Source organism: Alternaria alternata (assembly GCF_001642055.1).
Source record: "Alternaria alternata strain SRC1lrK2f unplaced genomic scaffold CC77scaffold_4, whole genome shotgun sequence".
Taxonomy (NCBI): Eukaryota; Fungi; Ascomycota; class Dothideomycetes; order Pleosporales; family Pleosporaceae; genus Alternaria; species Alternaria alternata.
This window is the reverse complement of record NW_017306193.1, coordinates 384,328-405,429: the sequence shown is the minus strand read 5'-3', so window position 1 is coordinate 405,429 and position 21,102 is coordinate 384,328. Positions and strand designations below refer to the sequence as shown.

The 21,102-nt window shown below is 51.3% G+C and overlaps 11 protein-coding genes across 11 annotated transcripts; 6 read left to right on the top strand and 5 right to left on the bottom strand.

Moving 5' to 3' along the window:
• The first annotated feature begins 720 nt into the window (after window positions 1-720).
• Window positions 721-2,868, top strand: CC77DRAFT_618770 (Xanthine/uracil permease). Its single transcript, XM_018532481.1, has 3 exons — window positions 721-1,000; window positions 1,051-2,179; window positions 2,244-2,868. The coding sequence occupies exons 1-3, from the start codon at window positions 915-917 to the stop codon at window positions 2,799-2,801; spliced, it is 1,773 nt and encodes a 590-aa protein (XP_018389134.1). The 5' UTR covers window positions 721-914; the 3' UTR covers window positions 2,802-2,868.
• CC77DRAFT_956401 (hypothetical protein) lies at window positions 2,820-4,552 on the bottom strand. The gene is made up of 3 exons (XM_018535511.1): window positions 4,176-4,552; window positions 3,837-3,998; window positions 2,820-3,587 (listed from the first exon to the last, which is right to left on the bottom strand). The coding sequence occupies exons 1-3, from the start codon at window positions 4,231-4,233 to the stop codon at window positions 2,935-2,937; spliced, it is 873 nt and encodes a 290-aa protein (XP_018389133.1). The 5' UTR covers window positions 4,234-4,552; the 3' UTR covers window positions 2,820-2,934.
• A 284-nt stretch (window positions 4,553-4,836) lies between these two features.
• On the top strand, window positions 4,837-7,084 carry CC77DRAFT_929082 (acetyl-CoA synthetase-like protein; the record flags this gene model as incomplete). The annotated part of the gene is made up of 4 exons (XM_018534089.1): window positions 4,837-5,308; window positions 5,361-5,756; window positions 5,805-6,937; window positions 6,992-7,084. 4 exons carry the CDS (start codon window positions 4,837-4,839, stop codon window positions 7,082-7,084), a joined length of 2,094 nt encoding a protein of 697 aa, XP_018389132.1.
• Window positions 7,085-7,139: 55 nt separating this feature from the next.
• Window positions 7,140-8,729, bottom strand: CC77DRAFT_956395 (NAD(P)-binding protein). Its single transcript, XM_018535510.1, has 2 exons — window positions 8,478-8,729; window positions 7,140-8,418 (listed from the first exon to the last, which is right to left on the bottom strand). The coding sequence occupies exons 1-2, from the start codon at window positions 8,640-8,642 to the stop codon at window positions 7,558-7,560; spliced, it is 1,026 nt and encodes a 341-aa protein (XP_018389131.1). The 5' UTR covers window positions 8,643-8,729; the 3' UTR covers window positions 7,140-7,557.
• A 206-nt stretch (window positions 8,730-8,935) lies between these two features.
• CC77DRAFT_1058219 (40S ribosomal protein S11) lies at window positions 8,936-9,615 on the top strand (the record flags this gene model as incomplete). The annotated part of the gene is made up of 4 exons (XM_018528104.1): window positions 8,936-8,952; window positions 9,008-9,038; window positions 9,097-9,301; window positions 9,389-9,615. The coding sequence occupies 4 exons, from the start codon at window positions 8,936-8,938 to the stop codon at window positions 9,613-9,615; spliced, it is 480 nt and encodes a 159-aa protein (XP_018389130.1).
• Window positions 9,616-10,028: 413 nt separating this feature from the next.
• Window positions 10,029-10,547, bottom strand: CC77DRAFT_1091900 (Erg28 protein; the record flags this gene model as incomplete). The annotated part of the gene is made up of 2 exons (XM_018529604.1): window positions 10,029-10,403; window positions 10,485-10,547. The coding sequence occupies 2 exons, from the start codon at window positions 10,545-10,547 to the stop codon at window positions 10,029-10,031; spliced, it is 438 nt and encodes a 145-aa protein (XP_018389129.1).
• Window positions 10,548-11,059: 512 nt separating this feature from the next.
• Window positions 11,060-13,318, top strand: CC77DRAFT_618580 (LCCL domain-containing protein). Its single transcript, XM_018532480.1, has one exon. The coding sequence runs from the start codon at window positions 11,121-11,123 to the stop codon at window positions 12,948-12,950; it is 1,830 nt and encodes a 609-aa protein (XP_018389128.1). The 5' UTR covers window positions 11,060-11,120; the 3' UTR covers window positions 12,951-13,318.
• CC77DRAFT_1005946 (hypothetical protein) lies at window positions 13,316-14,279 on the top strand (the record flags this gene model as incomplete). The annotated part of the gene is made up of 5 exons (XM_018523382.1): window positions 13,316-13,318; window positions 13,479-13,661; window positions 13,712-13,830; window positions 13,888-14,207; window positions 14,260-14,279. 5 exons carry the CDS (start codon window positions 13,316-13,318, stop codon window positions 14,277-14,279), a joined length of 645 nt encoding a protein of 214 aa, XP_018389127.1.
• Window positions 14,280-15,059: 780 nt separating this feature from the next.
• On the top strand, window positions 15,060-16,632 carry CC77DRAFT_956384 (cytochrome P450 4A10). The gene has a single exon (XM_018535509.1). The coding sequence runs from the start codon at window positions 15,106-15,108 to the stop codon at window positions 16,558-16,560; it is 1,455 nt and encodes a 484-aa protein (XP_018389126.1). The 5' UTR covers window positions 15,060-15,105; the 3' UTR covers window positions 16,561-16,632.
• A 785-nt stretch (window positions 16,633-17,417) lies between these two features.
• Window positions 17,418-18,588, bottom strand: CC77DRAFT_618483 (hypothetical protein). Its single transcript, XM_018532479.1, has one exon. It carries the CDS (start codon window positions 18,513-18,515, stop codon window positions 17,739-17,741), a length of 777 nt encoding a protein of 258 aa, XP_018389125.1. The 5' UTR covers window positions 18,516-18,588; the 3' UTR covers window positions 17,418-17,738.
• A 998-nt stretch (window positions 18,589-19,586) lies between these two features.
• Window positions 19,587-20,699, bottom strand: CC77DRAFT_618464 (hypothetical protein). The gene has a single exon (XM_018532478.1). The coding sequence runs from the start codon at window positions 20,527-20,529 to the stop codon at window positions 19,753-19,755; it is 777 nt and encodes a 258-aa protein (XP_018389124.1). The 5' UTR covers window positions 20,530-20,699; the 3' UTR covers window positions 19,587-19,752.
• Between the last annotated feature and the right edge of the window lie 403 nt (window positions 20,700-21,102).

Here is a 21,102-nt window from a genome sequence, read left to right as displayed (position 1 = left end):
TGGTAAGTGTCAGCCTGGTTGTCAGCGAGGCTCCGATCACCGGCTGTTACGCCAGTCTCCAAGAACACGAGTCCCCCCCAGAATGAATGCGCAAAGCACCGCACCATCGGTATCCGGCGAACAGGATGTTCTGACGACGTTCGGCATTAGATCTAGATGCACATTCACTTGATTCCAGTGTGGGAGGCGTCTCCCGCAATATCTCCTGCCCTCTATCGTCGGAGTGGACCGCCCGCTAAGCGGACTCCTAGGCGTCCACAACCAATCACGTATTCCCTGCCTATCAGTACAGGCGATCGCTTTAGCACATACGCGGGTGTCGCCCCCTCTGCCACTGCGAAATGCGCGCCTTAGCGACGAGTTTGCCGTGGAGAACAGTAATTGTTTCCGGCGGCTCACGACTATCTTCGGCCAGCTCCAATCTTTGGCGGTCCTTGAGTGCCTTGAATCTACGGCTAGGACGTTGTCGATGAACAATTGTGTATCGTGAGTACTGGCGCGAGAGATAATACTCCTTCTCCACATGTTCTATATAGATGAGGAGCCAGCTCCATCGGTTTGAGCCGTCACTCTGCCACACATCGACTGTTCCCACTTGGACTAAGGTTTCACCATCTTCACGTCACTTCCCCGCATGTCAAACTCCAAGTGAGAGATTCGAGTCTTTCAAGAGCCATCCTAGTGGTGAGCAATTCTGCACGCGATAGCCCGTAGCCGACCAAACGTTCCATCCGACCCTCCCACTGGTCGTGTAGTTCGATATCTTCAGCCACCTCGCCAATCTTATCGGGATCTTCAACATCGAGCGCATCCTTATCGGAAGTTCGACGACTAGACATATAAGAGTTGGCCTAAAATTTACACATCTGCTTCTGTTGGAACGCGCGCACCTGGCGTTCAGAGCCTGAGCAACCATGGCCGACATGATTGGTCCCGACCATACGCCAAAGCGAAGCTTTGGAGAGCAAGCAAGGCGCGCCATGAAGGCCTTCACGACCAAGTATGACCTCCTTTTGTGATTTGCCTGTAACCCTCTAACAACGTTTACAGAGATGGGTTAGTTGGCACCTACGACTACGGATTTCTCTTCCGGCCAAACCTGCCTTTTATGAAGAAGGAGCGAAGAGCAGCGCCCTTTTTCGGCCTTAATGATCATATGCCAGTACTACTGGCTCTCCTTCTCGGATTTCAGCATGCACTCGCCATGTTAGCAGGTGTCATAACCCCACCGATCATACTTGCCAACGCCGCCAATCTCAGTTCGGACCAACAACGCTACCTTGTTTCCACTTCGCTAGTAGTCTGCGGAATCCTATCCTCGGTTCAAATCACGCGCTTCCACATCTGGAAGACCCCGTACTACATCGGTACAGGTCTAATTTCAGTTGTTGGTACATCTTTTGCGACTATTCCCGTGGCGACTGGCGCGCTTAGCCAGATGTACGCGACTGGATATTGCCCAACTGCTGCTGATGGCACAAGACTACCGTGCCCTGATGGATACGGTGCTATTCTCGGTACTTGTGCTGTATGCGCGTTGCTGGAAATTGGCATGTCCTTTACCAACCCGCGTATCCTCAAGAAGGTTTTCCCACCCCTAGTTACCGGTCCTACAGTTCTGCTCATCGGTGTCCATCTCATCGAAACTGGACTCCAAAACTGGGCCGGCGGCTCCGGTGACTGTCAGTCCCGCCCGGAATCTGGACTCTTCGCGCTATGCCCCAACATCAACGCTCCTCATCCTCTTCCCTGGGGTAGCGCTGAGTTTATTGGTCTTGGTTTCAGTGTCTTCATCACCATCATCATCTGTGAGCGGTTTGGCGCACCCATCATGAAGTCCACTGCCGTCGTCATCGGACTCCTCGTCGGATGCATAATCGCTGGTGCAACCGGCTACTTTGACAAGTCTACCATTGACGCGGCGCCTGCTGTATCCTTCATCTGGGTCAATACCTTCAAGCTCTCCGTCTACGGGCCCATAGTACTCCCGCTCTTGGCGGTTTACATGGTTTGCGCCATGGAAGCCATTGGTGATATTACCGCTACCTGCGATGTTTCGCGCCTCGAAGTCGACGGCGAAATGTTCGACTCCAGAATCCAAGGTGGTGTCCTCGCTGATGGCCTGAATGGTATGATTGCTGCCCTGTGCACTATTACCCCTATGTCTACCTTCGCACAGGTAAGTTATGACTGTACGAAATGCATGTGAGGCATACACTGACTTCGCATCTCCACATCTGTAGAACAATGGCGTGATAGCTTTGACCCGTTGTGCCAACCGGAAAGCTGGTTATGCGTGTTGCTTCTGGCTCATCATCATGGGGATTTTTGCTAAATTTGCTGCGGCCCTTGTTGCTATCCCATCAGCAGTTCTCGGCGGAATGACGACCTTCCTCTTCAGCGCTGTAGCCGTATCTGGTATCAGAATTATAAGCACCATGCCCTTTACCCGCCGCAACCGCTTCATTCTCACTGCGGGATTCACACTGGGTTTTGGTGCCACTATGGTTCCCGACTGGTTTGATCATGTTTTCACATACGACGGACCAAACCACGCACTCCAGGGCTTCTACAACGCTATTGTCTTGATTCTGGAGACTGGTTTTGCCGTTGTTGCTCTAGTCAATGTCATACTCAACCTTGTCTTACCAGAGGAGATTGAGGATGAAGAAACACCAGAGTTGACTGCGAATGAAGTTGATGAGCCAGCGGACAAGGAAGAGTGGGCGAGGATCAGGAAGGGAGCCACAGATGTTGAGGGACGACCGAGTTCGGATATTGAGCCTAGCAAGGCTGCATAAGCGTCGTTTGAGCTGTCTGGTTTTACAAAAAGCGGGTTTTCATGCTTAAAAGGCATGTCGGCGTTATAGTGTTCTGGTAGTTTATGTTTATAAAGAGACTGTTCATCGTCACTTCTACCCGAGGCCGCCCAGGTCACCTCACAATGCCAACGTGCACCACGAACCCACTCCCCTCCTTCAACCCCTCACCTAGCATGCTATCAGGCACCTGCCAGACATGAAAACTTCGATGAAAGCTTTTCAACCAAGTTTCAAAGACTTCTGGACTACGTAGCTGCTGCGCTATCAGACATAGCGTGGGGCTCCCACTTCCCTCTTTCAGCCTACATAGTGCAGCACACGTTGCATTGAGCGGCTCAACGAGGGCTTCGTTGTAGACACAGTCACACGCTACGATCATATCCACAGGGTTGAGATGAAAAGTGGCGTCTGTCTCCCAGTCAAGCTCCAATGTTGTGATGCGGTCGATACCGCCGCCACCACCACCACCACCACCACTCTTTGAGTGACCCTGATGTTTCTTACTCCCCCTCCCACTGTTTTTCTTCACTGGTATCACAGTACCGAGGTTTTCGGCGATGTTCTGCCGAAGCAGTTTAAGCACGTAGTCTTGATCGGTGGCCGTATAGCTTGCTACTCGGGAACCCAGGCAGAGCGCCACGATGCCTGATACACCTGCGCCGAGCTCGAGTATGGTGGAGCTGGGCGTGATCAACTGATTTGTGAAGAGGAAGTTTGTAGGGGAAGAGATCCATGTTGCGAATAAGGGTGTGACTTTCCATACCACTGCATTAGTGTTAGTCGGCGTAAAAGGAACGAAAGGCAACAGTTGTATCGTGATGGCGACAATTATCATGGATTCGCTGGCCTATCTACTGCACGATAGTATAGTTCAAAAGCAACGAGCTCTTTCGTACAGAGCTACGAAGCTGACATGCTTTTTCGCGGGAACTCCCAAGGAAAGCCAGACTCAGCTGAGTTCTGAGAAAGGCTGGGACAACGCATGACCCCGGAGATCATCACAGCAGAACTTACTAGCACCAGTAGTCCCCTCGCTACGATTTGAGGTCAAGAGACCCTTTGAGTGATGAATGACCAGATCATGGCCCGCCACCGTAATCTCTAGGGTTGGGTCCTGCGAATCGATGAAACCGAGTGACTGAGAAGGGATATCTTGCGAGAAGACGACGAAGGCTTCTGCATGATTTGATGAGTGATGTATCGATGATGACCACTTTGTTGTTTTTCGACATTTTCCACATTAGAAATGTGTAGGAGCGAATCGCAAGGAAAGAGCAGTACGATCAGCCGAGGACCAGCGTAGTGTTGTGATTCGATGGTGAGATTCCAGGACACCAGGGGCGTCTTACATACCTTCTTCAGGGTCCAGGATAGGTTCCGTTGCCAGAATCTCCGTGATGAGACTCCGCATCTTGGCAACGCTCAGGCGACAGCGGGTTGCGAGTATGCGCACGAGCCTTGTGCCTGGTGAAGGTTGGCACTCAAGCGAAATACAGCGTCAGAAGGAGGCTGCGCGGCTTGGAAGAGTCTCTGGCTTGCTTGGCCAGCTGAAGACGGGCGCAACTGCACTTGGACGACAGGTGACGTCGAGCAGGTTTCAGACACACAAACGACGTCCAGGCAGGACGACAGGAGGCTGACACGACCTGGCAAACCTTGCGATGTGTGCTGCGTTGTCGATCTTCAGTCGCATCTCGTTCGACAGAAAAGAAGTGGAGAAGCGGCTAGCCCCAGTTGCCCAGAGCTTGCGGTGGCTTAGTGAGGTCATTGCCTAAGAAGCTCGGCCGCCCAAGCAAGTCGATTTAGCGACACGAGCATAACATAGCGCATAAGCTCCCCAACACACCAACCTCATCACATCCGCCATTCTCCGCTGGCGACGACACACTCTACTTATACCCTCTCGCTGCTGCTGGCACTTTTTGTGATACCCTTTGCCCTATACCCCCACATATACCCACACTCAACACACACGATTGTCGCTCTGGACAGCTCCCACCCCAGAGTCGCCAAGATGCCGCAAGACCTCAAGAAGCTGATGCCCCAGGCCAAAATGTACCGGTCGGGGCCCTACACGTGCGAAGCTGCGAATGCAGAAAAGGTAGAAGGGGAGACAGTCCCGCGCCGCAACCTGGCCGCGAAAGAAGGCCTGATAATGAAGCCCCACGACAACGTAGCCACACTGTACGACGTTCTGCGACACTCAGCCGCCAAGTTCGGAAACGCAAAGGCAGTCGGTGCGCGCAAAATCGTCAACGTACACGAGGAGACGAAGAAGGTCAAGAAGATGGTCGATGGCAAGGAGCAGGAAGTAGATAAGAAGTGGCAGTACTTCGAGCTCAGCCCGTACAAGTACAAGAGCTTCGTCGAGTTTGAGAAGATGGCTCTCTCGGTAGGCTCGGGACTCAAGTCGCTCGGCTTCAACCCACAGGACAGGCTGCATCTGTTCGCCGCTACAAGCATGCAATGGCTTGCGTCCGCACATGGTAAGTAGTCGCGTGTATGTATGCAAAAAGCAACAACTAACCATGACTCCAGGCGCCATCTCCCAATCCATGGCCATTGTTACCGCATACGACACACTGGGAGAAGAGGGTCTCAAGCACTCCATGCTCCAGACCAACGCGAAGGTCATGTTCACAGACCCAGAGCTACTGCCCAGGCTCGTCAACCCAATGAAGGAGGCCAAGGATGTTCAAGTCGTCGTGTACTGCACCAAGAACGACCCCAAGCAGAAGGACATCGACACCCTCACCCAGGCCCACCCGCACTTGAAGGTCATAAGCTTCGACGAGCTGGTCAAGATGGGCGAGCAGAGCCCTGCAGAACCCATCCCACCCAAGGCCGACGACCTGGCTTGCATCATGTACACGTCCGGATCTACAGGTACCCCGAAGGGAGTTATGATCAAGCACCGTAACGTCGTTGCTGCTAGTATGTCACATACCTCAAAATCATTAACAGCCTACTGACAGCTTCTAGTTGCTGGTGTCGACGTCATCGTTGGCAAGTACCTCGGACCAGGCGATGTTCTCATTACCTACCTTCCCGCCGCGCATATTCTCGAGTTTGTCTTTGAAAATGCCGTACTCTACTGGGGCGGTACTATGGGTTACGGAACCATCAGGACGCTCTCAGACCAGTCGGTGCGCAACTGTGCCGGTGACATCCGTGAGCTGAAGCCGACTGTTATGGTCGGTGTGCCTCAGGTGTGGGAAACCATCAAGAAAGGCATCGTCAACAAGGTTGAGGCAGGAGGCGCTGTCAAGAGTAACATGTTCTGGGGTGCGTACGCTGCCAAGGGCTTTCTTCTTGGCTCCGGACTACCTGGCAGTGGTATTCTTGACGCCATCGTCTTCAACAAGGTCAAGGAAGCCACCGGTGGCAGGCTCCGAATTTGCATGAACGGTGGTGGACCCATCGCGAAGGAAACCCAGCGCTTCATCTCTATCGCCATTACGCCCATGATCAGCGGATACGGTCTGACTGAAACCTGCGCTATGGGTGCGCTCATGGACCCCTTGGCTTGGAACGAGCATGCTCTCGGCGAAATGCCTGGTTCAGTCGAAATGAAGCTCGTCGACTTTGCAGACGCCGGCTACTTCTCCACTAACAACCCACCCCAGGGAGAGATCTGGATCCGTGGTGGTGGTGTTGTGGACGGTTACTTGGACATGCCTGAGGAGACCAAGGAGGCGTTTACCGACGACGGCTGGTTCAAGACTGGTGACGTCGGAGAGTTTAATGCCAACGGTGAAATCCGCATCATCGACCGTAAGAAGAACTTGGTCAAGACGCTCGCTGGAGAGTACATTGCGCTTGAGAAGCTCGAGTCTGTCTACCGCTCAGCGCCCATTGTTGCCAACATCTGTGTCTATGCTGCGGAAGACCGTCAGAAGCCTGTCGCTATTATCGTGCCTACCGAACCGCAACTCAAGAAGATTGCATCGGCAGAAGGTGTCAGTGGCGACTCTTTGGAGGAGCTAGTTCACGATAAGAAGATTAACTCTGCTGTGCTCAAGCAATTACAGCAAGCCGGTCAAAAGGGCGGCCTGGCTGCCTTCGAGATGATTGAGGGTGTTGTATTGGCAGACGAGGAATGGACACCACAGAACGTAAGTACCAATGCGACACGCAAGTAAACCTACAACATGCTAACAACATATCAGGGTCTCACCACTGCTGCACAGAAGCTCAACCGCAAGGGCATCTTGAAGCAATACCAGAAGGAAGTTGACCAGGCTTACGGCAAGTCGTCGTAGAGGCATGCCGTCAGAGGCGCGAAAACGACGTTAGGCATCATATCTTGTTGCAATGCTTGGGTTGTTGGCTATTTTCTTATGATTATATGAACCCAGTTGCGGAGTCTTCTATTCTGAGTGGCGGAGCAAGCGTTGTAATTATATCCTTGATGCTATAGCATGGCGCAAAGCTTTTGGTTGTTTGAATGCGTAGTGTACTTAAGGTACTATCCACAAGTTTCCATCAATGCCCACTAAAAATGACGAAGAACTGTTCCTTTGTGCGTTTATACATTATATCGACATACGAGGGGTGGAAGGTGGTGAGAGCCGTCTCATGTCGCTTCGTAGCGGCTTCGTTCTTCGGCTCGTGTGAGGTGAATTGTGATGGGAATCAAAGGTAAGGACTTTTTGTATGGGCGCACATATAGGCAAGTGTAGATAATATATCCAATGGGTTCAACGTTGTACTACGTTGATAGCTGTGCGCCATCTTATTGCTTCTTGGCGTCCCTCTCAGCCTTCCGAAGCGCGCGTTTCCGGATGTTCTCGTGCATGCCCCTGTTCACCTTGACTACAGTATCCGAACGCTCACCCAAGAAGCGCGAAAGAAACCAGTGCATGAGTCCGTGACTCCAGTATGGCGTACTTGTGAAAGCCACACCCTGTGCACCTCCACTTCTTCCAATCTTGCTCAGTGTGGCGTTTACGAACTGCTTGGGGTTCGGCACAAGGGCGGATGTCTTACGGATTTTGGACATGGCGGTGGTGACGAGGTGGGATTGGACGCACTGAACGTATACGCCATGGGGCTCAAGCTCAGAAGCAAGCGCGGTGGACCACTGTTGTAGGAATGCCTTGCTGCCAGAGTAGGTTGCGAGGAGGGGCGTGGGGAAGAAACCGCCAAAGGATGCCATGGTGAGGACGAGGCCACGCTTGCGAGACATCATGCCGGGGGTAACAAGCTGCGTGACGCGTAGCGTAGCCATACAGTTAATCATGATGATGTCGTTCATTTCCTGCTTGGGTGTCTCGACAAATGGCACGGGGATGCTGTGGCTCAAGCCGACGTTGTTGACCAGTATGCTAACATCCAATCCTTCGATGAGCTTCTTCATGTTGTTGTAGTCGGCATCCTTGTTCAGCGCAAAGTCCATGGCCAGCGTCTTGACGGCGATTTTGGGGCCATACTTGGAGGTGATGTCGGCAGAGAGGGCGTCGAGCTTCGATTGCGTGCGCGAGACGAGGATGAGGTTGTAGCCCTTTGCTGCAAGGGAGAGGGCGAACTCCTTGCCAATACCGTCTGAAGCCCCAGTGATGAGTGCCCAGGTACCGCGGGGTCCGAAGGTGCTAAGCTGGCGGGGGTTAGGTATGCTCTGGGGAAGTAGAAGAGTCATGTGGAAGGGCTGCATACCGATTTTCCTGGGAGCACGAACAAGCTCAGGAGAACCCGGACAGTGCTGACAATGGGTGCTGCGAAGGATGCAATGCCGACAAGCAAGAAGCCATAAACGGCAGCCTGCACAAAGGAGTTGCTCGCATCGATGTGAACACCAAACGGCTCGAGGATGGCTGTCATGATGGGCGGATGCTAGGGTGACCAGAGGTTGGTGGTTGGGGAGGTGAGGTCAAGGAAGAAACGCAAGCGGCTGCAGCACCCAAGTTCGCACGCTCTGTCAGTCGTCGCGACTGTCTTCTCACTTCTCGCCTGGCTTCGCTCTAGGCCCTGCCGAGGCTGGCGGGACTAGCGCGACGCTAGGCGTCGGCACCGGAGAAACCTGTCGTCCACACTTGCTAAGCGTAAGCGAAAGTCAGAGTGGAAATTGTGTCCAGCAACATCGAAAGCTCGACAATACCACCCGACCCGCAACCATGGCGACCGAACTCACGTACGTTGTGCGAACCCGCGAACAAGACTGTCGACAAATGCTGATTGCGAAATAGTGTCCAGTCGGAGCGCGCTTTCCAGAAGCAGGTACTAGACGCCCGTTTCGCGATTTCCCAGCACACACGGTACTAATGCGATGCGATAGCCTCACATCTTCCTCAACCACAAGGTCGGCGGACCCCGCAAGAACACCCGCAACAGGAGATGGTACAAGGACGTTGGTCTGGGTTTCCGTACCCCCAAGACCGCCATTGAGGGTACCTACATCGACAAGAAGTGCCCATTCACCGGCATGGTCTCCATCCGTGGCCGTATCCTGACCGGAACTGTCATGTCCACCAAGATGCACCGTACGTGAATACCCAGGTCCGGAGCGCACACAGGGCTCGGCCAGCACCACAAGAAAACGCTTGGCAATGGGGACTAACGCAGTGCAGGCACCTTGATCATCCGCCGTGAATACCTTCACTTCATCCCCAAGTACTCCCGTTACGAGAAGCGCCACAAGAACCTCGCCGCACACGTTTCTCCCGCTTTCCGTGCTGAGCCCGGTGACCAGGTCGTCGTTGGCCAGTGCAGGCCCCTCTCCAAGACCGTCCGTTTCAACGTTCTCCGTGTCCTCCCCCGAAAGGGAAAGGCTGCTAAGCAGTTCAACAAGTTCTAAGTGCATAGAAAAGGGATGGTGTAACGGTTCATGATCAACAACGGAAAGAAACTTGGTTGAGGCGGAGCGTGATGGTTTTCGATATGGTCGTCAAAACTCGGCATCAAGGGTTGAGGAATCGGAGTCCCATGGGCCATGTATGTTTCTTCAGCTACGATCAATGAAAGTCCTCGAGTGGTCAAACAAGCCACCGAGGCGGGTCAAAAAGTCCATTGCTGTTTGTATTGGATCGTGATGAGTTCTAGTCAACGTAGCTTGCGTTGGGAACTCGAGTTCTCTTCATGCCCGATCCTACCATGACATGCCCTCGATCTAGGTCGTGAGAATACTCCATGCATCAAGGCATCCGTGTATAGATTAACATTACATCACCATCTTTTATATCAATACCCAGTGTTCTCCCCCCTGTCTCTCTAAGCCTTTACGTAGAAATTCCACTGCATGAACATCCAGATCAGACTTGAAGTCGCTACCATCACCGGTCCAGCCAACGGCTTTCCCCATCTTGTCGTCCCGAACACGAACCATTCACTCATGAAGTGTCCCCATGCTACGGCATAAGTGGCGATAGCCAATTGGTAGAAACTAGGGTTGTTGATGTTGTAGGCAGCGTAGAAACGTACCACGCCCGTCAAAAAGGTCCATGTCCCAAATGTGCGTGAAGAGAGAGCGGTTACGTGTTTTGGCGTAGTAGGTGGTGGGTCAATTGGAGTAGGGTTGTAGACGCGCGAGGTGAAGGACAGCGTGGAGTAGCATTGGATACTGTTTCCGATGGAGATCAGAGAGACCTGCGGAGATTGTTAGCTGGCCCAACTGGGTGGAGAGACGATGTAAAGGTGACAATTGTAAGGTTGCAGAACAAAACGTACGATCAGAAGCCATTTGGGTAGCAGACCCTCTGATTGAGGGAGGTAGGATTGAAGCACATCCATTACAGTGAGCAATTGGGTGCTTAGATGGCAGTACGGCGTTCGAGAATTTGTGCGCACGTCGAGCGTTGGATTTGGGACGTTTGGGACGTGTTCAGCCTGGTACAAATGCGAGAGCACCGAAGGGTCTTGGTCTGTGCCCCTGAGTCGAAGACATTTGGATTCATTCCTCAACTCACAGTCATGGACCTGTCCTCGCAATACGGGAAAAAGAAAGGACCAGAGTTTCAGCGACTAAATGTAAGCATTCTATGTGAAAGGGTAATAGGAACGCGTGTTGAGGAAACGGGGTCACGCATAGTTGGAGGTGCACAACGCGCGTCTAAAGTAAGACCAGACTGTGTAACGATAAATTGAAAAGTACTACTAAGGAGATTGATATCTGAAGTAACACTGCTACTACGTTATCATTCAACAATGTGCTCAGTGGAAAATTGAGGCACCAGCGCGAGGTTGTAGATACGAATGCTTTTATCGATAAGGCTTAGAGAAAATACTGATGCTTCAATATCTCGCCCCAGACCATAATGACCATCACGATATTTCTTATGCATATATTACGCGCCGGAGGTGATTATGCTCATGTCTTTACAAAATGGATCAGACGATGACCACCATGATGAGGAGAGGGGCGACCCTGTATCCGGCGCGGCAAACACGGATGAAGAAGCCCACCTGTTAGGAAGGGAAGAGTTGGATTTTGAGGACTATATGCCACCTACGCGTGCCAGTCGACACACATTCTTGAGTTTCTTGCGCAGTCCAGAGCCGCCTCGCGTCCAATCCATACAGCCGATCTTCCCGTCGGTTCAAGCGCGCCCAGTACAGTGGCTTGAAGCATACAGGCTCAACAACCCTATTTCGCTCGTTATCGTGCTGCTCGTGTGGCTCCTGGTTTTCATATGGTTTCTGACTGCCCAATTACCGCTTCGAGATGGGGACGGTAACAGCGTGCTCAACCTCGACTGCACAGATACACTCTGGAAACGAAAGAACGAATGCGGTATCGACGGAATCAATTGCCGGCCCTTCAGCGACTATTCTTTCGCCTTCCAGTGTCCAGCAAAGTGTGGAGGTGTGCAGATCCTGAATCCGCATGTTGTTGGGCCGCTTGAAGTAAATTATCGGCCTCTTGTCATCGGCACAGAAGTTTATCGTGGAGATAGTTTCATCTGTGGCTCAGCGATCCATGCTGGGATTGTAGATGATCAGAAAGGTGGTGCTGGTCGTCTAACCCTCGTTGGCAACTATGACAATTTTGCCAGTACCAAGCGTCACGGCATCGAATCCTTGCCTTTCGATTCCTACTTTCCGCTAGCTTTTTCTTTGGCTTTCGATGACAGCTTCCAGGCCATCTCTGATCCTCGATCAGCATTGCTTCCCATCTCGATTCTATTTACTGCCGTACTTGCTATATTCTCCACATCGCCAAAGATCTTCTTTCCAATCTTTACTCTCATATTCGCCCATGTGAGCTTTTTTTCTGATCCACCGTCGGCATCGTATCACAATACCACTGTACTGCCAGATCACATATCCATGTTCACAAAACGACTTTTACCGGCAATGTTCGTAGCAGTAGTGTTGTACTCTACTGTCATTAAGCGAACCTTGTCTGGGCTGACTGCTCAGTTTGAGAAAGCAATCTTCTGGCTTGGTGGATTCTGGATTGGAGCGTTATCAAATTACACCTTTGATTGGATACCTATATCGCGACTTACGGCACACGATCTGGAACAACAACCGGGGGCGAAGATAGCCTTGGCCGCAATTATTGTGGTACTGGCCGTAATCATTGTGGGTCAAGTATACTACTTCTGGCTCGAAGGACGCCTGCTCCGATACCTTGGCTTGTACGGAATTTTCGTTACCAGCATCTTAATATGCTTGGTTATACCAGGTGTCAATCTGAGAATCCACCATTACATTCTTGCGATGCTGCTGCTGCCCGGAACCAGCCTTCAGACACGGCCATCCTTGCTCTACCAAGGCATTCTATTGGGCCTCTTTGTCAATGGAATAGCGCGTTGGGACTTTGACTCTGTTCTGCAGACTTCTGCAGCACTTCGCGATGATGCAAAGTTCAACTCGGTCGTTCCCAAGATACTGAATGCTGTTATCGAGTCCGATACCGAGGGGACCGTTGCGACATTTTCGTATGACGTACACCCGATCGGAGTCAATGGTATAAGTGTTTTAGTAAACGACGTTGAGCGCGATCGTACGTTCTACGATGGTGGGCTAGTTGCGGCTTCCTTCAAATGGGATCGGCCAATTGACAAAAGGATAAATGAGTACTTTCGTTGGGCATATGTCATAGACGGGCGAACGCTTGACTATTCAAGGCCAATTACATGGTATGGTACTGGTACGTGGAGCAATGGAGGCTCGATGGAAAAGAAATGAGAACTGTTGGCTGCACTGTTGCATTTATGAGATTACCCAAGGCCTAGGCTCATGTTAGTGTGGCATGGTGGATCTCCATGGTCTCATCTCTTCGAAAATTTCAACCGTTGTAATCAAGAGAATACGCCGGGGTTTGGTTGTTGTTATCTTTCGGATTTGGAGACCCGTCATTTGCTATAGGTGGCATCGAACCATGGTATCAACTCCATAAACCCCGCCTTCATCGTCACAAAGCCCACATCACTATACGGTTCAGCCACGAGAGACAAGTTTATCCAAAGGCATCTACGCAGCTTTTCTTCTTTCATCATTTCCTCCTTCCCTTCCTCCCAGACCAACCTAGCCTTCACTCACTACTATCCAAAATGGTAAGTCGCAACTGTCGTATGCTTCAGCTACAACGCACATTACTTCGTCCAAATGAATGACTGTCTTGTTTGAACCAGTTGTGTGGTTTTTCTTGACAATCACAGGGTGTTCTTCGATCATACGTGCACAAGTTTGCAATCTATACTGAATTTCAAGTAGCACGGAATACTCCTCACAGCCACCGCTGCGCTTTCCACACTGGTTCCTCGCCAGATGCGAAACTGCCCCTCTACACCAACATGTCCTCGATGGAACGGCTGTGTATCAACCTCCACCAACGGTGCTGTATTCCAGCTCAGCTGTGCAACCGACTACAACGGCCCCGTCATTGACGCTGCGCAGGTGAACTAAAATCGAAACGAAGTCCAGATGAAATACTCACATCAATTTAGGCCGATGCGTTCGTCGACTGCGGAGATGCTTGCTCTCGACGTTCCGGTTGTGTTGCATTCAATATGAAAGATGGTTTCTGCTACCTTCTTGGCAAGCCCGTTGGAACTGCCCGAATCTCGTGGGTCGATCGCTAGCGCATCGGTACTTCTTAACACTGTTCGGACATGTTCCATAGCTCTAACAACGTAAACGCCGGCGTACAACTCAAGGCCCCGACCGACCCAGAGCTAGCTCCTGGCTCTTCGACGTGCACTACGGTGATCGACTGCCCCACCAACGACAAGTGTAGGTACCTTACCAACAGCAAGTCGTTCATCGCCGAATGCAACTATGACTACTATGGCGGAGACATCGCTCTCAAGTCAACTGATACCATGACAAAGTGTGTGGATGAGTGCGCCATCTTCCCAGGATGTGTTGCCGTCACTTGGGTTGATAGCAACTGCTACCTCAAGAACAATAACACCAAGATTGTCTACAACAACGACGTGGATAGTAAGTAGTTTGTGTACTTCCCGTTCCTCTCATGAAGCTAACACAAGTTCAGGTGTCGTCCTTGAAGTCTAAATTTCACGTTAGGAAGAGAAGCCAGATACTGTCAACACCGCGCGATATCCCCAAATGGATGAACACATTAGCGCCAGACGAATCTGGGGTCGAAGAGGGTGTAGATTATTGGACTTTCTAGGTCATTGAAACGTCTTTGGGCTCTCTTGCCTTCTTACCTTGCTGCATAACGACCCACGTTCATGCTATGTCAACCAAGCAGTGAATAGCAGGAACTAAACATTCATTTCGGTATCCATCCTCGAGTGCAGTATCGATGCTTTCGTAACTCTTGCATGCCGCGAATATATAGACGGAAGTGTTAATGCTTGATACGCTTATCATGAGCTGGCTTTAAGGGCTAATCATAGTGTCGAGGAGTTAGGCTGATGTCTAATGCTAGGGCAAAAGGAAAGTAGATCGACAGTAACATGATCAGAGCGACCATTTTGCCGTGATCTACCCGTCATTTGGTCTTGATAACTGTAGCGACTATACAAGCCTCTCGCTGCAATCGAGCATTTTCTACGTTTTCTCTAATCTTTTCCCGTGCGTACGTTCGTGGTTATACATGACGTCATTGTACGTTGCTGAGTAGCGTAATCCAAAGAGATCTATGGATAGTCCCCCCAAAAAATCTGGGATACAGCGTAGGATAAGATGCTTTAGCGAAAACGTTGAAGATGAGACTGTGGCCTCGGGTTCGGGCGCAAAGGTGGCGGCGATCATGATCGCCGTTGATAGCCACCCCACTAACGGCGATGGTGACTCAACCAACCAGGACCTATATAATCAAGATGATAAGCACGAGGGCTTCAATGTAGCCTTACTCTCAATTACCATCTCGATGGCGCTCCAAAGCTTCTTTATCAGCGCTATCGCAGCCTACCCCACAGTGACCTTATTCTTTGCACCGTTCCTGCTCCTGTTCATTCGTTCCATATATCGCGTCTACTTCCATCCGCTATCTCACATTCCAGGAACATTGTTACCCAAGTTGACTAGCATATTCCTCCATTATCACGCTTATATCGGAGATGAAGCAAGCACCATCCACAAGCTCCACGAACGGTACGGCCCGTACGTGCGTGTCGCACCCAATGAAATTGACATAAGCGACGCGGATGCTATACCTGCAATCTATGTTTCAAAAGGAGGGTTCCCAAAAGCGGCATGCTACGCCAATTTTGATATCGACGGCCACAAGACTATCTTCTCGACGGTTGATGCGGATTACAGGAGTCCGAGGGCAAAAGCCGTTGTCCCACTGTTCTCTACCAAAGCGCTCAGAGAGAACGAGAAAGCTATCTGGGGGTGCGTGGATCGCATGATCGAGCGGCTAAAGGAAGAATCAAAGACAAGAAGGCCGGTCAACGTGCTTAATCTAACGCGAAGCTTGGCTGTAGACGCAGTTTCCACGCATCTTTTCCGGGAGAACTACGATGGAGTCAGCGAGCGCGGTCCCGTACTCAGTGTAAGCGCATTCGTAGACGCATTTGTAGCGGTCGGCCGCTTCTTCTACCTCCCAAATATCGCTTTCGTATGGCTAGAATGGGCCGTCGGTAAATGGATGCCCGACCCTGAGACCGAAGACAGCATGATGCTGGTCGAGAAGTTTGTTTCTGCCTTGGTAACCAACACCTCCGAGAAGTCAACGACCTATCCAGGACGTCTACTAGCCGCCGGGCTTAGCGACTCGGAAGTCAAAGCGCAGTGCAAGGATCTTGTCTTTGCGGGTACAGATTCCACGGGAATGAACTTGGCTACGATCATGCTGAATCTAGCATTTTATACCGAGAGATACGAGACACTAAAGGAAGAGATCAGGAGTAATGCTGCCCTTGGTTCTGATGCACAAGAAGTCCAAGCGTTGCCCTACCTCAACGCTGTTGTCAAGGAGGGTCTTCGAATTAGCATGGCCAATCCGACGCGTTTGCCTCACGTTGTACCTACGGGAGGCTGGACTTTCAAATCCACCTACTTCCCTGCTGGCTCTGTTGTCGGCTGCTCAGCCTTTGAGCTACATTTCAACCCGACTGTCTTCCCCGAGCCTCGCAGTTTCAAGCCCGAGAGATGGTTGAACCCGACGGAAGCGATGTCAAAGTACTGGTTCGCATTTGGGGCAGGTAGCCGAGCGTGTATCGCAAGAAATTTGGCAACCTTGGAGTTACAGTTTGCGACAGAGCGATTAGGGAAGAGTGGTGTCCTTGATGGAGCTAAAGTGATGCAACAGGAAGTTGAGATCTATGAGTGGTTCAATTCAAAAGTGAAAGGCGAGAGAATTGACTTGGTCTGGAGATAGACAACAAGGCTCTTTGATGCATTTGGCTGCATGGAGTCTTCAGCGTACAGAATCAATAGACACTTCATGAACAGAAGAAAGCTGAACTCTTGATACCGACGCCTGTGCGTGCTGCCGTTTGATCGGAAAAATCTCACAGGTTTATGATTTCAAGCATCATCATAGCTCTTGCACCTGAATAGAAGACACCAAAGAAACAGCAACACAGAGAACCACACGACACAGCAAACACGATTATTAGAGTAACACCTCTAGTACAGAGCAGCATTGACGGAGTGAAAATCAATCGAACAAGTGACCTCTTCCTAGGGCTTTAGATCAACGACAACTCTACCAAGGGTTGTCAAAGCAAGAAGTAATGTGCCTCGGTGAAAGGTAAAAGACAATTGATGAACACACACATGTGTCGAGGCAAACAACCCGAGAAACTGTAGAAAATGTGTGGTATTCAGAAGCAAACGTAAACGCTATCAACAAGTACAAAGTAACAAAGGTGAAGAGGAAAGAAGGAGAAAGCTGTACGTAAAGATCCAGGTGCGTGTTTGGACCATTGTCAAGCTGAGCTGCGCGATCGACAAAGCATGAAAGGGGACAAACAAGCGAAACCCAACAACTCCGCTATCCCATCAGTTGGTGTCATTGTGAGATGACTCAGCTGCGCCATGTAGAAGAAAGATGCCCGCCAACTCGGTTCAGGGACGACACTTCTCGCCAGTCTCGAAGCACATCTCGACAACCTCGCGAGCTCCATTATGAAAGCACCTCTTCTTGGTGCCGCAGGTGAACTGCCAGTCACATATCTATAGAAGTCAGTCAACAGAACAAACCAATAAAGATCAGTATACAAAGAAAAAAGTGTCACCTACTCCACAAGATTCGTCATCGACCTCGCACAGATAACAGTCCTCCTCAGCAAAAGCAAAGTTTGGCCTAGTACCATTGGAGACTGCAGGCTGTAGGTGGCTGGCTGAAGCGTTGGAAGTCGAGTCTTCGGCGTCATCGAGTACCAAAAGCATAGCAGCGGAGCCGAGGAAATCGCTGGGAGTCATGGATGCATCGTTTGCTTTGAAAGCTTTGGCATCCTCTGGCACACTCACACAAACCTCCGATCCGCTAACGGCGTCTTTGCAAAGAAAATAGAAGCAATCTTCGTCGCAAGCAAAATCGCATCCCTATTGTCAGCTGAAGTCAGTCGAGAGTTCTGCGAGCACACGAAAAGCGATGTGTTGACTTACATCACACTCCGTGTTACCGTCGCAAGTGTTGCAAGTTGTTTTGGCCATGGCAATATCACGAGAAGACATAGGCGCAGGAGTATGTACCGCACGAACTGATCTGGCTACCGTATGTGTCGCGGTTGTGATCATGGTCATAGGAATCTCGATCACAGACGGGGAGCGCGAAGCAGTAACGGTTGGGGGCTGTACGACAACGGTGGAAGCTGGATCCTGATAGTGGTAGACGATGGTGGAGGCCGGCTTTTCCACGGTGACGGTGCTGGGTTGAGGACGCTGGCGAGTTACTGTCACAGTGCTGGGTTGAGGATGTTGAGGAACCACTATCACAGTGCTGGTTTGGAGACGGGGAGAAGATACAATGACCGCACTGTTCTGCGGGGCCTGGGGGTATACAGTGACGGTACTAAGGGGAATCGGAGGTACCGAAAGGATGGTCGTAGTGATCGTCGTGGGGTCCTGAGGGACTACGACGACAGTGGTGGTACTAGCAGGAGGGGCAGATGCAGTAACCGTGACAGCTGGAGGTGAGGGTATAGTCGATATGGTGACTGTGGAAACCGAGGGAGGAGGAATTGTCGAGATGGAGGTTGAGTAAAGTACGGTCTGCGTCGTAGTTGTAGTTCCTGGCTGGGGCATGACGACAACAGTTGTTGTTTCGCTTGGTGCTGAAGCGGAGATATTGAAGCTGGGAGGCTGCCACTTCGAGCGAATGCTCATGCAAAGGGTCAGGCGAGCAGCTAAGTCGTTGCACACGAACTTCTCACATTCAGCGCAGTCGTTGTGACATTCCTAAGCAAAGCAGGATTAGCAAGCCATCGTGTAACACTAGGGTCTACGGAACAATCAACATACCGGGCAGGTCAATGCGTCACAGGGCATACACTGCGACTGTTTGAATGCAGCATTGCGACGAACATGTTGCTGACTACCGACATCATTGGAAGCTACTTCATCGCGAGGGGCTAGTACACTGTGTCTCGGGGGAAAGATCATGTGTGTGATCGTGTTTGTGGCGGCCGTACTTGTGATGGTGATGGTGGAATCAAAAGTTGGCGTAGGCAGCACAATGGAACTGGTCTCAACACTGGTGCTGGTAACGGTCTCGTAGATGGTGGCTGTGACGCCTGGGATATCAGTGACGCCTGTGTGATTGCGAATGGCCTCAGCAAGCTCTGGCTGGATATCGAAGCAATGTGTTTGATAGCGCAAATATCCATCTTCGCATTGGTAGTGATCGCAATCTCGGCAACTGAATTTGGAATGGTCACAGTACTACCAGTCAAAGTCAGTAAGAGCTCTGCATATCGATGGACGGAGAGAGTAGAGCATCATACATCGCAAGGGTCTTGACTTGTACACTGCTTGCACGTAGCCTCCGACAGGGTAATGGTGCGAGACGATAACGAGTCGGCGGACGATTCAGCAGCGATATCACTGTCCTGATAGTAGGAGCAGTAGTTGTTCGCGTCGCAGCCGATGTGCCAGTTGCCATCTACAGGGGTTGATCGGGCCGTAACAGCATCTGCGGAGCCACTGGTTGAAGTTGACAGGATTGTCAGACCGGCTGGCGTGGCGGCACCGACAGCGATGAAGCCAGCGATGACGCTAGTAGTGAGACGCATAGCGGAGAGCGTGGTCAGAGGATACTGGGTTCCGCTGTTGATCAGACGAATAGCGTAGAGGTCCTGGAGAATACCGAAGTAGACTTGGGTATGGATGCTCGATGGATGGATTGGATAGAGTTGCTGGGGTGAGTTGTGATGTGAGAGAAATGGAGGATGAGGACCAGAAGACGGGATTATATACTCTGGAATTGACGTGCACGGTGGTTGGATGGTGAGCAGCAGCAGAAAGGTGCTGCTGCTCCATCATTTGTTATGTTTACTGCTATCCTAGACAGACGAGGTAAGAACACAGGCGATCGATGCTAATACTGCGCCAAGAACAGTAAGGCCTACTCCCACAGGTGGTATTCGGGGAAGTAACGACGATGAATCCTTGTAGCATAGTCAACCACCGCGGGGCATCTTGTCTTGATTAACTCTCTGCTCTCCGGCCCAGCATCCGCAACGAGCGCGCTGACGGTAAATCCGAACAAAGTGGCATCGGCTTCAGTGGGCTTGTGGCCTCCAAGTGCCCAGAAGCAGTCGTTATCATCAGCTTGTCTTCGGCTGTCCTCGAGCAGACCATTTATACCCTGCCAGATATCCGTGCGGAAACTGCGAACCTCATCATTCGAGAAACGACCGGTACCTTGATCTTGCAGTTTCCTCACAATGCCCCGGTAGGCTAGGTAACCGAGAATGATACGCTGCGGAAAGGGCACCTTGGCCAGGACGTAGTCGCGCATAGTGTAATAATTATCGATCCAGCGTTCGCGAGAATTATAGAAGAAGAGCCTATCTTCGAACAGGGCTCTGATACCAAGATCGTAGGCTATATCTCTGGCGGCTAACGCCGCGTTCATATCAGATAGCAGGCCTCTGCTGATGAGCTCTTTCGTGATGAGCGTAGTGTCAGCCAGTATCTCGGAAGGAGCTCCCGGGCATGATAACTCGAGATAGGGGATTTTGCCTTTGGGTCCAAAGATTGGACCGCCCACACCGTGTTGGTAAGGGATATTGGCTAGACGCAGGCGGAATTCGAGCTTTGTGACAAAGGGCGACCACGTATAGTGGCCAGGCTTGTTTGCGCCATGTATAGTGATGCTTCGCTCGACACTGGTGTCCATTAGGTAGTTCTATACACTAGACTGATTGAAAAGTTAAGCTGATGTGACGCGAAGGCATGCATGCTGCCAGCAGCACGGCCATATATGGCAGTCCATGTACGATGGCGTGCCTGATTATCGTACATAAGCTTGATAAGCACAATGCTTTCAGATGTGAGCAGAGGCAGGCGACAGGAAGCGAGGTCATGCTGCTTCGAGTTACAACATGGCTGCAGCCAATCACGCGAAGGTCTGACGTAGCGCGTCAGTCCGGCTGTGGGGAAAGGCGCGACTCCAGGTCAGGGTCGACTTCGACTGCATCTGGCGAAAGTGAAGAGCAGCGTACAGCATCGCGTTAGTCATGATGGATTCCTCGACACTATGGCACGCCCTCTTGTCGCTTTTCTCGCCTCGTTTGCCTTGGACCCTGGCAACGCGCTTTCTGGCTACACAGCAGCCCTGCACAAGCCCACCGCCCGACTAGGCAACCGCTGCAGCTTCACCTGAGCAATCATCTCCCCTCCATTACCGCCCTAAATCATTCCAACACCCACGCAGCTTCATCTTCACTGCCATCACCTGCACCTCAATGTC

Coding starts and splice junctions, on each gene's coding strand:
- CC77DRAFT_618483 (XM_018532479.1), bottom strand. CDS start 18,515: ATGAGCATTCGCTCGAAGTGGCAGCCTCCCAGCTTCAATATCTCCGCT.
- CC77DRAFT_956401 (XM_018535511.1), bottom strand. CDS start 4,233: ATGCGGAGTCTCATCACGGAGATTCTGGCAACGGAACCTATCCTGGAC. Junction 3,999..4,175: donor TATCCTGGACCCTGAAGAAG/GTATGTAAGACG, acceptor CAAATCATGCAG/AAGCCTTCGTCGTCTTCTCG. Junction 3,588..3,836: donor CGAGGGGACTACTGGTGCTA/GTAAGTTCTGCT, acceptor ACACTAATGCAG/TGGTATGGAAAGTCACACCC.
- CC77DRAFT_618580 (XM_018532480.1), top strand. CDS start 11,121: ATGCTCATGTCTTTACAAAATGGATCAGACGATGACCACCATGATGAG.
- CC77DRAFT_618464 (XM_018532478.1), bottom strand. CDS start 20,529: ATGGACACCAGTGTCGAGCGAAGCATCACTATACATGGCGCAAACAAG.
- CC77DRAFT_956395 (XM_018535510.1), bottom strand. CDS start 8,642: ATGACAGCCATCCTCGAGCCGTTTGGTGTTCACATCGATGCGAGCAAC. Junction 8,419..8,477: donor TCGTGCTCCCAGGAAAATCG/GTATGCAGCCCT, acceptor AACCCCCGCCAG/CTTAGCACCTTCGGACCCCG.
- CC77DRAFT_956384 (XM_018535509.1), top strand. CDS start 15,106: ATGGCGCTCCAAAGCTTCTTTATCAGCGCTATCGCAGCCTACCCCACA.
- CC77DRAFT_618770 (XM_018532481.1), top strand. CDS start 915: ATGGCCGACATGATTGGTCCCGACCATACGCCAAAGCGAAGCTTTGGA. Junction 1,001..1,050: donor ATGAAGGCCTTCACGACCAA/GTATGACCTCCT, acceptor CAACGTTTACAG/AGATGGGTTAGTTGGCACCT. Junction 2,180..2,243: donor CTATGTCTACCTTCGCACAG/GTAAGTTATGAC, acceptor CCACATCTGTAG/AACAATGGCGTGATAGCTTT.